This window comes from Lampetra planeri, chromosome 2 (genome assembly GCF_965212315.1).
Source record: "Lampetra planeri chromosome 2, kcLamPlan1.2.h2, whole genome shotgun sequence".
Classification (NCBI taxonomy): Eukaryota; Metazoa; Chordata; class Hyperoartia; order Petromyzontiformes; family Petromyzontidae; genus Lampetra; species Lampetra planeri.
In genome coordinates this window covers 21609621-21625042 of record NC_136108.1, presented here as the reverse complement: position 1 = coordinate 21625042, position 15422 = coordinate 21609621, and the positions used below count along the sequence as shown (strand labels likewise).

General features: G+C 52.9%; 1 protein-coding gene across 1 annotated transcript in view; it reads right to left on the bottom strand.

Annotated features, from left to right (window-relative positions):
- The window catches only part of LOC144729756 (integrin alpha-8-like), a 132160-nt gene that overhangs the window by 47250 nt on the left and 69488 nt on the right, over positions 1-15422 (bottom strand). The window contains exon 21 of the mRNA XM_078610223.1: positions 941-1033. Coding sequence (XP_078466349.1) covers positions 941-1033 — 93 coding nt within the window. The remainder of the gene's footprint in view (positions 1-940; positions 1034-15422) is intronic.

Below are 15422 nucleotides of genomic sequence, written 5' to 3'. Positions count from 1 at the left end.
GGCTCTGTTTCAGGAGGGTCCTGACAAGTTTGTACGACGCTACTGCTGTTGTGGCTGGCTGGCTGTGTGCAATCCAAATTGAGTAACTTGCGGATAATTTTTCTAGCGTTGTGAGTGTTTGGGCAACACCAGTTGAAATGTATGTTTGATTTCTATAGGAGGAAACTGGAGAACCCGGAGAAACCTCGTGCAGAACAGGGGGAGAGAACTCACACGCCCCACAAAGGCACCCGAGTCAGGAATCGAACCCAGGCGCTTTCTTGCGGTGAGGCACGGGTGTTACCACTGCGCCACCCTGCTGCATGCAGGGTTGGTGAAGCGTAAACTATAAAGAGCAGTAGGACTGTGATGAATAGTCCCATAACAATGTTTAACATGCTGTCAATAGAGGATTTCCTTGCTACACGCCAGCAGAGCACGCACAGTGAGACGTGGAACATATGGCTGCAGCAGAGTAGGATGCACCCCATATAGAGTGCAGAGATCCATCGAGCAAACAAAGCATTTTGTTCAGTAAACACGGTTAATCTGATTGTGACAGCGAGTGGCCAATCACCAGGCCACTCTGGCGAAAAATACAAGCGTAAAAGAAGCGTTGGAACAATAAAAAAAAATGCTTCTCCGAGTCTATTCTGCTGCTCCAATGGCACACATCGCTTACCAGGGCAGGGAGTTCGAGGTGGGAAAAACTTGGTGTCAAGGCCCGGGATTCAGCGCTGGGATTAGAGTCCGCGAGAAAGTGATTTGAGCATGAAATTGTGAATAAAATAAATAAGGTCTGGGTGTCGAGGCTCGGTGTGAGGACAGGAAGTAGTTTGAGGCGTGATGAATGGCTGGGGATTAAGGCTGTGGGAGTATTGGGAGGAGAGCTTGGGATTAAGGCTGAGGTGATAAATCCAGAGGTGAGCCGTGGGCGAACGCGTGCTGCGGCGAGACTTACGCTGCTCTGGCCGGCCATGGGGTTGCCCAGGTCGCACAGAACGCTCCGGGATGCATTCTCAGCCTTGTAGGAGCAGCTCAGCAAAGTCAGCGACTGTGCGGCGTCAGGGGGCGATGGGGTGTGGCGGGGGGGAAAGACCGGGCAGCAGGGTTACAGACGACGCCGCCGCCACCGCCACATGCTCGGGGAATTGTTTGTTTTAACAGCAAGTTGTGTTTGAAATACAACTGCTTTTTATGATTTGGTTTTTTTTTTACCAGGCACATGCATTATTATTGTTTATTGTATCAATACGCACGGCTCTGTTTGACTGGGGAAAAATTTGTCATATTTAGTTTTATCGACCAATTGAGGAAGACTGTTTTCTGTCAAAATTACCCAGACTAGTATCGACTTTCCGAGTCTCATCAGCAGGGTGTGGCCAGTTATTTATTTGTACGCGTACGAGTACAACAGTGATTCATACCAACACCGCACAATCACATTGCACCGACATACAGAATTCTCTCGTTATTCGCGAGGGATATGTTCCAGAGATGCTCACGAATAGCAAATGTCACAGACAATGATAATGGCCTTAAATAAATAAATAAAAACTGCAATGCTACATCTCATAACTTTATCGCATCACATTCTCTCTCATCACTTTATCTCATTCAATCTATCTCATCAATTTGTCACGCCACATTCTCTCCCATCACTTTATCTCATCAATCTATCTCATCACTTTGTCGCATCACATTCTATCTCATCACTTTGTCGCATCACATTCTATCTCTCTCTCTCACTCGATGCAGTCGTGTAGAGTTGCAGACAGCCAAAAATCGCGGATGGCAAGTTCGTCAGCAACCATGGAATACTATACACGACAATACGTGAAATCGTGGAACAGAATGCAAACGGCACCATGACGTACGATTCAGCGGAAAGTCAAAAAAAGACGCGCAGAAAACACAAACGCATAAAAGTTACCCAGCTCAGCAACAATCACACACTTCCCTTTGGCGAGTCGAATGAGAATCAGAATCTTTATTTATCCTGGAAGAACCCGATAAGCTATGAAGCTCTTTTTCACAGTCGCTTCACGCTGCACCGGACCCTTCGGTGCAGCCGTGCGACACTTTGCAACTCACAAAGGTTATTTTACACTATGAGACATCTCCTTTACCAGTGACAAAATATAGTAGTAGGTTTTTACCCTTTCAACTGGTACAAAAACTGACACCTTTATACAAGGCATCATGTTTTCAATAACCACAACACAAGCAGTCAAAATGCAAACAAAAAGAAACAACTCTGATGATGATAATGATGATATGCATATCATTATCATCAACAACTCTGATGATGATAATGATGATATGCATATCATTATCATCATCAGAGTTGTTTCTTTTTGTTTGCATTTTGACTGCTTGTGTTGTGGTTATTGCAAACATGATGCCTTGTATAAAGGTGTCAGTTTTTGTACCAGTTGAAAGGGTAAAAACCTACTACTAAAGGTTATTTTATTTCCGCCACACGTTGGGGCATCGGAGTGGCGGCCCAGCAACCAAGAGGAAGACAAAGAGTCAAATGGCGGGGCACTGTTAGTGTGGATGATGCACTTCCAGTGGAGCAGTAGCATCCAGCACTGGATGTAATAACCCCAAGCACACTCTCCGATGTTCACATCATATGAGCGGACGGTTGTTTATTTGTTCCCAAGTGTGGAGGATTCCCGATGAGAGGCGGCTTGGGTGTCTTGGAGGGACGTTCTCTGCTCGTGTCCCGAGTAATTGTGGGCCGCCAGATGCCAGGACCACTTTTGAAATATCACCGGCCAAATAACTGTCAAAAGGACATGTTTTTAATACGAACGTGCAAAAGGGTCATTTTTACACATAAACGAAGGCTCGTAAGCAACGCGGCCTCACAAGTGGAGCTCACGTCTCCCTTATCGCGACAGCCAGAGCGGCGAGACGAGAGAGGGCAGAACATCTCCCACGCGGGAAGTCATTCCTCGTCTTTTCAGCCAGACTATCGTCATAAATTCTGTATTCCCCCCCCCCCCACCTATTTAAACTTTGCGAAAACACATATCTCAAGCTCTTACAATTACTTTATAGTGGCCTAAATCAGGCAGGCTGTGAAACGTTCAGTCTGGCTATAAGATGATGACTGCAGTTAAAATTGTATTTGGCCTGTTAGTGGTACGGGGAAAAATGTTAAATGTGTAGTAAGTATTCAGGAGGCTTGACGACGGGATCGGAGGCACACTTATTTATTAACACCAACTTGTGTACAGTAGCGGGTACACACAGTACTTAAGGGGTTAACGTCCCCTTTACTCGGCTAACAGGGAGACACAACATCTAACCCCGCTAACCTAAGCCCAAGTCCTCCACTACGGAGCTAAGGGAGGCTACCTATCCCAGCCCTGGTCAAGCTGGGATCCCGGCACCCTGAGTCTGGGCTCTCGGGGCCACGCCACCGGCTTGCCCTGGTCGGCCCTGACAAGGACAGCGAGCCAGGGGAGCTCCGGGGCCTATGCTAGCTGGTCTTCAGTCTTCGCTGGTTAAAGCTGATACTCCGACCTCGAGCCCTCCGGCTCACCACCTTTTATAGTACTCGGCCCCCGGGAGGGGCCCGTGGGGGATGCAGGTGCGGACGTCGGTGTGAGCACCTCCTCTGTGTACGGCCCTAACCACGCCCCCTGTGTTTGTTAGCCATCCGCGCCCATACACAATTACACCTCTACATCACCCCCCTTCCCTGTACAGCTCGCAGCCGTCCCCGGCTGCAACAAAATCAGAATAAAGGTGCATCCCTCCCCAAAACCGTGTGTGCCTCGCGTAATTTTAACAAGAACAATGACAACCATAACAACAACAACAGGAAACAGGTAGAAGACGAAAGAGAGAGAAAAAAAATAACCCGGCGCACCCCCCCGAATAAATACCCCATTCCGCAAAACCAACATATATATACACGCGCTCCGGGCGCCTCCCCCCCTCGTCCGCAAAGGCCCCCCAACGGCCGACCTCACAATAGTCTGCGCGTTTTGGCGCGCGTTCTCGCGGCGGGCCCGTCACAAGGGCCCGTCCCGGCATGCTCAGTGGCGGTTGTTGACGGTCCGGGTGTGAGAGAGTCTGGTTTCGCTGCCGAGTGACCCCCGACCCCCCGGGGGGGGTTGGCGGTCGTGGACCCGTCACTCCAGTTGCACCTGGAGATGGAACAGTTGATGTCAGGTTAGGCGAGAGCAGCGACGTCGGGGAGTCGGCGGACCCCTCACACGTTTGGCCATGCGTGTGTGTGTGCGAACCACGGGGCGGCGCAATGAACGGTTTCAACCTTGAGGGGTGCACGTACCACCGACGCCTCCCCCATTTGACGCGTACACATTGTGGCCGCAAGACCTGTACGACCTCCACGGGCCCCCGCCACAGCCGTACCAACTTTGACGAGGTCGCCAGCGGCACCTGGGGGCAGTGCAACCATGCCCTGTCCCCTGGTTTCCATTTGAACACATGTGCCCGCCCCAGCCGAAGCCTCTCGTTCGCCTTCTGGCGGAGTTCAGAATTTTGCACGGCCGCTTCCCGCGCCTCAGATAATTTGCCGATGTTAAATTTAACGTGTTCGGACAATGTAGACTTCGCCTGAGGCGCCGAGAGCTTCAGCTGGGTCGTCACAGGGGGGTTAGCCTCGCGGCCATACATTAAAAAGAAAGGGGAAAATCCGGTGGCCGCATGGGGAGCCATCCTGTAGGCTTGCAACACACCGGCAATGCGAAGGTCCCAATCTGTCTGGGATTCCGATACCTGCTGGGACAGCATGGACGTGATGGTCCGATGCAGCCGTTCCACCATCCCGTCAGTTTGTGGGTGATACGGGGAGGTCCGAATTTTCTCCGTACCCAAGAGGTCGCACACCTCGCGGAGGAGTTTCCCCGAAAAATTCTTACCCTGATCAGTCAGCAGCCGTTCCGGAGCACCCTTGTCGAGGACATAGCCCTGGACAAAGGCCTCCGCGATGGCTGCTGCTGACTGGTTGGCCAGGGGCCAGGCCATAGGCCATCTCGTGAAGTATTCGACCCCTGTCAATAAATACCTATTTCCCCTGGGTGTAGCGGGAAATGGCCCGAGAATATCTAGAGCAACGAGCTCGTTAACCCGGGAAACCTTTATGGACTGCAGCAGAGGGTTGGACCCCCTTGCTGGTGGCTTCCGCTGCGCGCATTGCGTGCACGACCCCAGGAGATCCCCCACGTCCTTTGCCATGCCCGGCCAGAAGAAATCGAGCTGGAGCGTGGCAAAGGTCTTGTGAACCCCCAAGTGCAGGAGCCGCTCATGAGCAGCCCATACCACCTTACCCCTTAATGCTGCAGGCACCACGAGCCGTTGGCGACGGGATTTTCCGTCCCAGTGCATCAAAAGACCCTGGAACAACCCCCACGAGTCACCGTTCGCCACCCCCGGACCAACCCCCCCGGTGCGATGGCGCAGAGCGAGGAGGGAGGTGTCCTCCATTTGGAGGCGTCCCCACTCGGCGAACGACAACCCCAGCAACGAATCCCTCCCTTCTTGCTCGATAGGACCCGAAGCCGAAGGCGCATCGGCGGCGGCCACGAGGACCGAATCGGTGGTGACGTTCGGGGGCCTACAACGCCCCGAACCCAAGAGGCAAGCGCACTCCGAAGTGGGTGGCAACCATGACAGGGCGTCAGCGTTCGTGTGGCGGACGCCCTTACGATATGTGGTGACAAAGTCGTAGTCTTGGAGAATCTCCAACCATCGAGACAACTGGCCCAATGGTTGTTGAACCCGCAGGGCGTACTGTAGAGCCGTATGATCTGTACGGACGGTGAAACGCCGACCGTACAGATACGGGCGGTACTGCTGAATGAAATAAACAATTGCCAATAATTCCCGATGGGTAACGCAGTACCGTTGTTTCGCTGGAGACAGTACCCGACTACCGTAAGCCACCACATGCTCTACGCCCCCAATGAGCTGGGACAGCACGCCCCCAATGCCCGTGTTACTTGCGTCTGTATCGAGCAAGAAGGGTTGTGAGAAATCGGGGTAATTCAAAGGCGGAGCCCCCAGCAGGGCATTCCGGAGGGCGCGAAAAGCAGCCTCCTCCTCCGGCCCCCAATGAAACCTGACTCCCTTGGACGTCAAGGCATGCAATGGTTTCGCGATCGTAGCGAAGTCAGCCACAAACCGTCGGTAGTACGACACGAACCCAATGAAACTCCTGACCTCTCCCACCGAGGTGGGAGTCGGCCAGGAGCTGACGCATTCCGTTTTGGCGGGATCAGTGGATATCCCCGAGCGCCCAACAATGTGACCCAAATACCGCACCGATTCGCGGAGCAAATGGCACTTCTGCGGTTTAAATTTCAAATTGGCAGCCCGCATTTTGAGAAAAACAGCACGCAACCTCTGGAGGTGTTCCTCGAAGGATTTGCTAAAGACGATGACATCGTCCAAGTAAATTAAACACGAATCTCATTGCAAGCCTGCCAAGACCAGTTCCATTAACCGCTGAAAAGTTGCCGGCGCAGAATGTAAGCCCATCGGCAAGCGGTTAAATTGGAAGAGACCTTGCGGTGTACGAAAAGGAGTCTTAGATTTTGATTCGTCATCCAGAGGAAGCTGCCAGAATCCAGAAAGTAAATCGAGGGTGGAAAAAATCGTGCCCCCGCCAAGGCATCGAGCGACTCATCCATTCGAGGAAGCGGGTACGCATCTGCCACAGAAATTTTGTTCAATCGCCGAAAGTCGACACAAAACCGCAGTGAGCCGTCGTGTTTTTTCACCAAAACGATCGGCGCGCCCCACGGGCTGTTGGAAGGGGAAATGATATCGGCGGCTAGCATGTCATCAACGGCCGATTTGACATGATCCTTTTCGGCGGGACTCAGCCGAAAGGGATTTTGGCGGATTGGCGCGCTGTCACCCGTGTCAATATGGTGTCGCAGCAATTTAGTACAACCAATATCAAATTTGTGTTGACTAAAAACGTCGGCAAATTCTTGCAGGAGAACTCGCAGCTGCGCATGCTGCGAGTCGGACAGGTTCACTGATCCCGCGCAAAGTGCATCCAGCCATCCGTCATCACAGTCCGAATGCGGTCGCGACGGAGGATCGGTGGTTACCTGACCCACGAGTGGTTCCTCATAGGGTGCCGGCGTTGCGTGTGCAAGCACGGTCCCTTGAGGAACCACGGCCGTTCGCGATCCTACATTAAGGACTGCAATGAAGGGGTCCCCATCCCCTTTCACCATGGTCTGAGCCGCTAGCAAATCGGGGCCATTGACCCCGGCCCGAGATGGTCCCAACAAGACCCCCCGATCCGCAACCCCTTCAGCAAACGGCCGACGCAACCTAAGAGGGACGAGCATCTGAGCCCCCGGGGGTACGCGCACAGTTTTTGCCACGAGCGCCTGCACGGTTGCAAACGCCCGACGCCCCGTGGCGGGGGAAGACAAAAACGTTACGCGTTGACCCGACGGGAGCTCGATGCACCCCTGGTCAATCAAGATACGAATGGGCATTTTGGCCAAGAAATCCGTCCCCAACAGGCACGGAACCGCCAGTGAGGAGGAAACCAAAACAGGGCCGGATAATTTAATGTCTCCAATCCAAATTTTGGCGCGGATTTGGCCAATGATGCCTAGCGAGCCCCCGTTAGCAGCATAGCATGGCACGTCAACGGGGAGCAAGGGACGACTTTGAACGGGAAGAATGTTATAGATGCAATCAGATATAATGGTCGCCGACGCTCCTGTGTCAATTAAAATCCGCACCTCTACCCCATCAATATGACCGACCACAACCGACGATCCCGCCGACGCTGCAACGACACGATGGGCGAGCTCCGACCACTGACCCGGTTGGAGTGCTCGCCGCATTTCAGAACAATCGGGCGCAACGGCCGTCGATTTGCGAGCCCTGTTCGGTTGAGCGCGTGAGTGTGTGTCGGATGTGTGCATGGGCCAAACGTGTGAGGTGCCACGACTCGCCGTATTTCTCTGCTGGAGCTTGGGTGGAGACGGCGCGGCGTCCTGACGAGGTGTCGCCCCGCGCTGGCGGGGAGCCCGGCACCCTGAAGCAACGTGGCCTTGAAGGCCACAGTTGTAGCAGCGTGTGAGCGCCCTAGATGGCCTGGGCTGCTCCTGGCGGCTCGGTCCATTCCGAGCCTGTGGTGCCGCCGATCTCCATTCCCCCCGCCGCTCCACCCCGCAGACCTCCTCCGATGGGAGGGTGGTGGCCGCCATGGCATGGCCGGCCACCCCCTTGGCGGCCTTGCGACACAGGGACCGCAAGCCCCCGTGGATGTGGCGCGCGACCAGCAAGGACGACATCTCTGCGTCGTCTTGAGCCAAGACGGCGACGTCCAGCTCATCCGCGAGTAGCAGCAGCTTTTCAGCCACCATAGCGTCCACTCCCTCCTCGTCCATCCGCGGGAAAGCTGCCTTCGCCAGGGCCAGGAGAGCCGTCCGGAAGGCCAGGGGCGATTCGTTGGCGCCCCGATGCCGATCGTGGAATTGCTGCCTGCAGTCCGAAGGCGGGCCATAGACAGCTGACAGCAGCTGCAGCGCCAAGTGCAGCGTGGCGCGCTTTTCCTTAGGCGCCGAGGTGAGAGTAGCCAGGGCGTCGTTGTCCAGCATCGCCGGCAACGCGCGTAGTGCTTCGGCGTCCGTCCAGTTCGCCATCTCTTGATGAGCGATGAACCGCCTTTTGAAGCCGCCCCAGTCTCCGTCCGCGCCCACGAATTCTTTGAGAGGCGGCAGTCGCTGTTGTAATGCGACGTCCGTGGCTGTGGATCGCGCTCCGTCGTTCCCAGCAGACGTTACAGTGTGGGCGGGCTGCGAGCATGGCATCGCCGGTCGCTCTGTTGTTGACGCGCTGGCCGGTGTTGATGATGTCATGGCTCGTGCTTGGCCCTCAGCAGTCACCTGACGTGGGCCGGCCCCGCCCTCTGCTCGCACTGTAGTGACGGCGGGAAATTTAACCGCGAGCCGCGTCGGGGGTGGCGGGAACTGTCGCCGCGCGTCGGCTGCTGTCGTCGTCCCGCGCAGCCCCTCCAGCCCCCAGCCGCGTGATCTCATCTCTTCCAACGCGGCGGCCGCAGCGTAGAGCAGCTCCGCCAGGCGGGAGTGAGCCAGCCGAAGTCCCTCGGCCGACGCATCCCCCCCTTCCTGTCGTAGCAGCGCGGGTGTACTCGGCCCCGGCTGCTCCGATCCGACCTCGGCCATCTCTGGTGGCGATTCGGCCGCGGTGTCCTCCATCTCCGACTCCCTGGTACGTGTCGTCCCTCGTGTGTCCATCGTTGAACGTTTTACTTCTGACACCAGATGTAGTAAGTATTCAGGAGGCTTGACGACGGGATCGGAGGCACACTTATTCATTAACACCAACTTGTGTACAGTAGCGGGTACACACAGTACTTAAGGGGTTAACGTCCCCTTTACTCAGCTAACAGGGAGACACAACATCTAACCCCGCTAACCTAAGCCAAAGTCCTCCACTACGGAGCTAAGGGAGGCTACCTATCCCAGCCCTGGTCAAGCTGGGATCCCGGCACCCTGAGTCTGGGCTCTCGGGGCCACGCCACCGGCTTGCCCTGGTCGGCCCTGACAAGGACAGCGAGCCAGGGGAGCTCCGGGGCCTATGCTAGCTGGTCTTCAGTCTTCGCTGGTTAAAGCTGATACTCCGACCTCGAGCCCTCCGGCTCACCACCTTTTATAGTACTCGGCCCCCGGGAGGGGCCCGTGGGGGATGCAGGTGCGGACGTCGGTGTGAGCACCTTCTCTGTGTACGGCCCTAACCACGCCCCCTGTGTTTGTTAGCCATCCGCGCCCATACACAATTACACCTCTACAAAAGCACAATGTAATCATATACAGCAATGCTGCTACCCTCATTACTAAATACCATTGGATTTAGGGATCCATTCGGTCTCAAGAATAGAGTTGTGTTAGGCAATACACGTTGGGACTTTATGACCTCCCATCTATTTTAATAAAGTTTTTCTCATTTTCTAACATTAGACATGTGCGCGTGCGCAGACAGAATGCAGTCCCTTGTGCGCTCATGTTTGGTTTCATTAGCGGCACATTAGTTGAAAACGAGGGCACAGTAGACGGATGATAAACATGCGAGCCATCTGATTTGGCTGGATGGAGAGGAAACTGCTGCTCTTGCAGCAGGCACAGCTGTGCCGTAGAGCTGAGGGCAGTTAAACACCCGGAGGTCACACGGAGCCGTGCCGAGATCCGTAAGCCACTCCGCCGAGATTTATTTCCGACCGCAGGAGGGAGGGATGGATTATTACATTAATGGAGCAATCGGCGTGTTTTGTCCTCGCGGAGAGAGCGGCTATTGTTGACACTGAACAGTGAGGGTGGACAAAGAGGACTGATATATGTTTGGCAATAACATTTCATTCCCGTATTTTGGTACTGGCAAAGGAGGTCCCATGAAACAACATTTAAATATTTGTGATTGTCTTTTTCGACACTGTCTTTGTCTTTTCGTTAACCAGGCGAGAGAGCTCTGAACATAATTTTTTTGCGAGGGCCACCAGACTAAGCCGGGCTATACAGTGTACTTTAAAAAAATGCCGAAACAATTTTAATTTACATATTTTCTATCACAATTTTTGTTTAGCATAACTTCGTTACGTGGGATTTTGCCGCAATCCTGGTACATAATTGCCTGCCCGCATGACAGGGTCTTCAATTCTTACAGGAAGTGGTGCACTTTGGCAATTCCCGACAGAAATTGTGGGAATGTGAACATCGGCTCCAAACGCACGGGGCTCGATTGAAATTACACGAACAGCGAAGCTATCCGGTTCCCTGTAATCACAACAATCACTAGCCGCCATTAGCGGGTGCAACGGACACCAGCAGCGATTGCAGGCATGGTGCACCAGGTAGCGCAGCAACTTCAGGGTTCATCGCGAGGCCAAGGATCGGTGTTCTACATCAGACTGACACAAGGCTCCCTCACGTCATTGCGTGAGGGGCCTGGGCTCGACTCCCGACTCGGGGTGCCGTGCTGCGTGGAGATTGCATGTTCTCGCCCTGTTCTGTCTGGGCTTCCTGTGGGATCTCTGGTTTCCTCCCATAGCTAAATATACATACACGGCACTGTAAATAGTATTGGCGAAAAACATCTCAATGCTGACAAATCACCTGCAAGTTACACAATTGAAGGCACGTTGAACTTCTTTCACGCCGATTAGCATGGTTGGCTACGTACGGTGGAAAGGAAGTTCAACATATACGTACACGCGCCGTAAGTAGCCAATCGTGCTAATCGGAGGTGCGGGGGAAGGACAACAAACTAAACACAATAATTTACATCATGAGACCTCCTTTGCCAGTAGCAAGATATAGTACTAGGTTTTTACCATTTTGTCTGGCACCAAAAACTGACATATCATATCATTATCAGAGTTGTCTCTTTTTGTTTGCATTTTGACTGCTTGTGTTGTGGTTATTGCAAACATGATCCCTTGCATAAAGGTGTCAGTTTTGGTGCCAGACAAAAGGGTAAAAACCTATTACCAGAGGTGTGGACTCGAGTCATGTGACTTGGACTCGAGTCAGACTCGAGTCATGAATTTGATGACTTGCGACTCGACTTGGACTTGCATAACAATGACTTTGTCCCACCTATGAGATGTGGACTCGAGTCATGTGACTTGGACTCGAGTCAGACTCGAGTCATGAATTTGATGACTTGCGACTCGACTTGGACTTGCATAACAATGACTTTGTCCCACCTCTGCCTATTACTATTACTAAACACAAGAAGCAATTCGTTTTCAATTTAGATCAGACCATAATTGGGATCACAGCAATAGCAACATCGCACCCGACTGCAAACTTGGCAAGACCCGAGCGTCATAAATGATAGTAAGGTTTGGAGATATGGGAAGACATTCAGTACCTTGCGAGTTCTAAGTAGAAATAATAACAAATCATCGCAGCTTTTGAGCTCGTTTCCTTTTTGTCGGCTGAGAAGCCGTCTCATGCCGAGGTCAGTTCACAGGACCAGTCTCCCATTGCACTCCAGAAGGATCACTGACCAAGCTGTCCGCCCGTTATGTATGTGTAGTGGTGATACGCGCTGGGTGTATACGTTGTGTGCCAGCGCGTATGTACGGGTGTGTGTGTGGTGACGCGCGCTGACGGGGAGGAGCAGGCGTCAGTGCGCGGGTGGGGGTAGTGCTGCTGATTGGCTGTGTGCCGGTGATGCGCTGAGAGGGAGTGATCGGGGGGCAGCGCGGTGTGATTGGTCGGGGAGTGGAAACACGCGCTGGGGAGAAAACGGATCGTAGAGATAGCGCGTGGTGATTGGGTAACTGAGGAGCGGTGCCGACGTTGAGGTCCGCATCCGCTCCGTCTCCCGGGAGGAAGAGATATATAAGGTGATGCACAGAGGAGTAGAGGGCAGAAGTGGAACCATCTAAGAATGAAGACGAAGGTGCAGAGATAGAGCCCGGAGAGGAGAGTAATGGAGAGTAGAGGAGAGTAATGGAGAGTAGAGGAGAGTAAGGTATAAGTGTGTAGCCAGAGAGAGAGAACGGTCTACACGAGCTGAGTAATGTATAGTGTGTAGCCAGAGAGAGAGAAAGGTCTACACGAGCTGAGTAATGTATAGTGTGTAGCCAGAGAGAGAGAAAGGTCTACACGAGCTGAGTAATGTATAGTGTGTAGCCAGAGAGAGAGAAAGGTCTACACGAGCTGAGCGATGTATAGTGTGTAGCCAGAGAGAGAGAAAGGTCTACACGAGCCGAGTATGCATACGGTGTAGCCAGAGAGAGAGAAAGGTCTACACGAGCCGAGTATGCATACGGTGTAGCCAGAGAGAGATGTAAAGTCTACACGAGACGAGTACAGAGTGTAGCAGAGGCGTAAGGTCTACACGCGACGAGTGAAGAGTGTAGCAGAGGCGCAGAGTCTACACGAGACGAGAGAGGAGTGTAGCCGAGGCGCGGAGTCTACACGAGGCACAGAGAGCCAGCAGCACAGAATCTACGAGAGTCAAGAGAAGCGTAGGGCGGAGAGAAGAGGTCACGAGTTGTACCGTTGTATGGTGACCGCATTGTGAAGAAGAGAGGCCACGCGTTGTATCGTTACAAGTCAAGATTTAATAAAAGAAGTGTGTTCCCGTCAAGGAGTTTCCTGCCGTCATTTTCCAATACTTCATATGTACCCCTTGTAAACCAGTGATGTTGATGAACGTGATTAGTTGTTTTTTGTATAATATCTAGTGGAATGTATTGTACGAATAGATATGTTTGGAGAAAACTATTCTTAGTTATGCACGTTTAATGTCGTGTTCTCAGTGGCATTAGAATACAATTGAGCCGATTAATCGTGATTATAGCCCCCCCCCCCACGTGACCTCTCTCGGGCGGCGCAAGTGGGACAGCGACTTGCTCCGTGTGACTGCCAAATGATCTCCGCCAAAGCTGAACTTCGCGAAGTTCAGCGCAACGTCCCGTGCACCGAGGGGTTTATTTTGTGAAGTCGTCGTTACAAATCAGCGACAGATGTGGGGAATCTCAACTCATCCCTGGAGGGAGCTTCAGATTTGCCTGCAGGACCTCAGTGGCGTTGACTCAGCGCTGTGACTGGCGTTGCCTCGTGTCCCAGCACCACGCACCACCTCAGCAGTGTTTCCTAGCACAATACCGTGGCTAGAAATAACACGTCATTATACAACATTGGCACATCATGAAGGCCCTCCCCCACGCTCTCTCAGTCGTGGGCGTTGTTTGTCCATACTTCACCGTGCTGGCCAGTGCGGATTGGTGGCACGGATCTCAATCGCCACCGATGTTAGCCGTGGACTCGAATACAACTCAGCTCACCGAGTTCTCAGCACTGGGTGCTCACCACTACACCGACACTCGACTACCCCACATACAACTAAAACGGGCAAGTGCGTGACGTTGATGATCGACGTGACCATCATCTATGCCAGCGGTGGGCAATCTGCGTCCCGTGGCGCCCCCCTCGTGGATCGCCTGGCCTCGGTATCTCTGTGGTGATGCTCGGGGGTCGCGGTGAGTGCACGGGCGACGGTGTCACTGAGGCCAAGGAGGGCCTCTTGCGTGGCCCACCGACTCGTCCGCCGTGGCCCGTCCCTGATCTCGACGGCGCTCGTAAGCAACGCAGCACCAACGAGGCGGAGGTGGCAGCGTTGGCAGCGTGCTCCCTGCGCGCTCCCTCGCCACTCCTCCTCCATGCACCAATCCACATCGCGAGCTCTCGCTTTCCGCTCTTGCGGTTCCCCCCCCCCAACCCCCTCCGATCTCATCCTCACAAAAAAAACTTCCCAGCCAAGAGACTGACTTATTTGTGTCTTTGTTTTTTGTCTCGGCCTGTGTTGAATAAAAACGACTTTGTTTAATAACATGAAAAGAAAATAAGGAAGCAGGATATCTCAAAATATCTGGATTGTGTACATAATCATACTCGGGTTTATTACAAGAGCCATCATTGCCAGACCACGTGCCCTGTTCTTCGTTCAAGATGTTCTTTTTTAGCCCGTCTCGAAGATCTTTACAATAACGTGCACAAATGTGAACACGCGTGAGCCGAACCAGGGGGCACTCGAATTTATATGATCCAACATGGAAATCATGGCAAACTTTTGTTTATTACTGGGCACCATATTCGTTGAATACCAAGGTTTATGACTTTAATGTGTGTCTTGGTCTAGCACAGTGAGATCACATTTTAAATGTTGTAAATGACAAGAGTTGCCAAAGTGCTCGAGATATCAATCATTCACTGAGTAAAGTTCAATCATTATCGCCACGTTCGCTAGATGTTAACTACCTCGCCTGGTATACAAGAGGTCGTGGGATCGAACTAAACCTATATGCCTGTATGTTTGGAGTGTGCGTGTCTCTCCACGTGGTCGCATGGATATTTTTCCCGGCCCTCTGGTTTTTCCCTCGACATTTAGAAAAATGCGTTTCGAGTATTTGGCTGCTATGCATTTCCACGTGATAATAAGCCACTTCGTTGAGCTATCATTTGTGGCCAGGTCGCTTCTGACTACTGCAAAGGTACTCGAATGTATACGTGTGAGTTTGTGTGTGTGGCGGTTTGGGAGCGAAAGTGTAGCGGTTAGCGTGCTGCTTTACGAACCGAGCGACCCAAGTTCAAATCCCGCCCGTGGCCAACATCGGTGATGATTATTTGAACCGGTCCTGGGCCCACCCTAGGTCGACTCAGCCTCAGATGAGTACCTGGTACGGTGTGTAAACATCGCCACTGGGGAGACAAAGGTGGTCGGGCGTGGTGCTGGCCACCCACCCCCTCGTGTGCCTTGCTGGCCTTCATAGGTGCTACTCCCTAACGGAACTTGGCCCAAAAAGACTGTTATGGCTATACGGGGGATCTTTGTCTTGTGTTGGTTGGGGGCACGGTTGATTGGACATCTTTCGGGGGGGTTTTCACCCT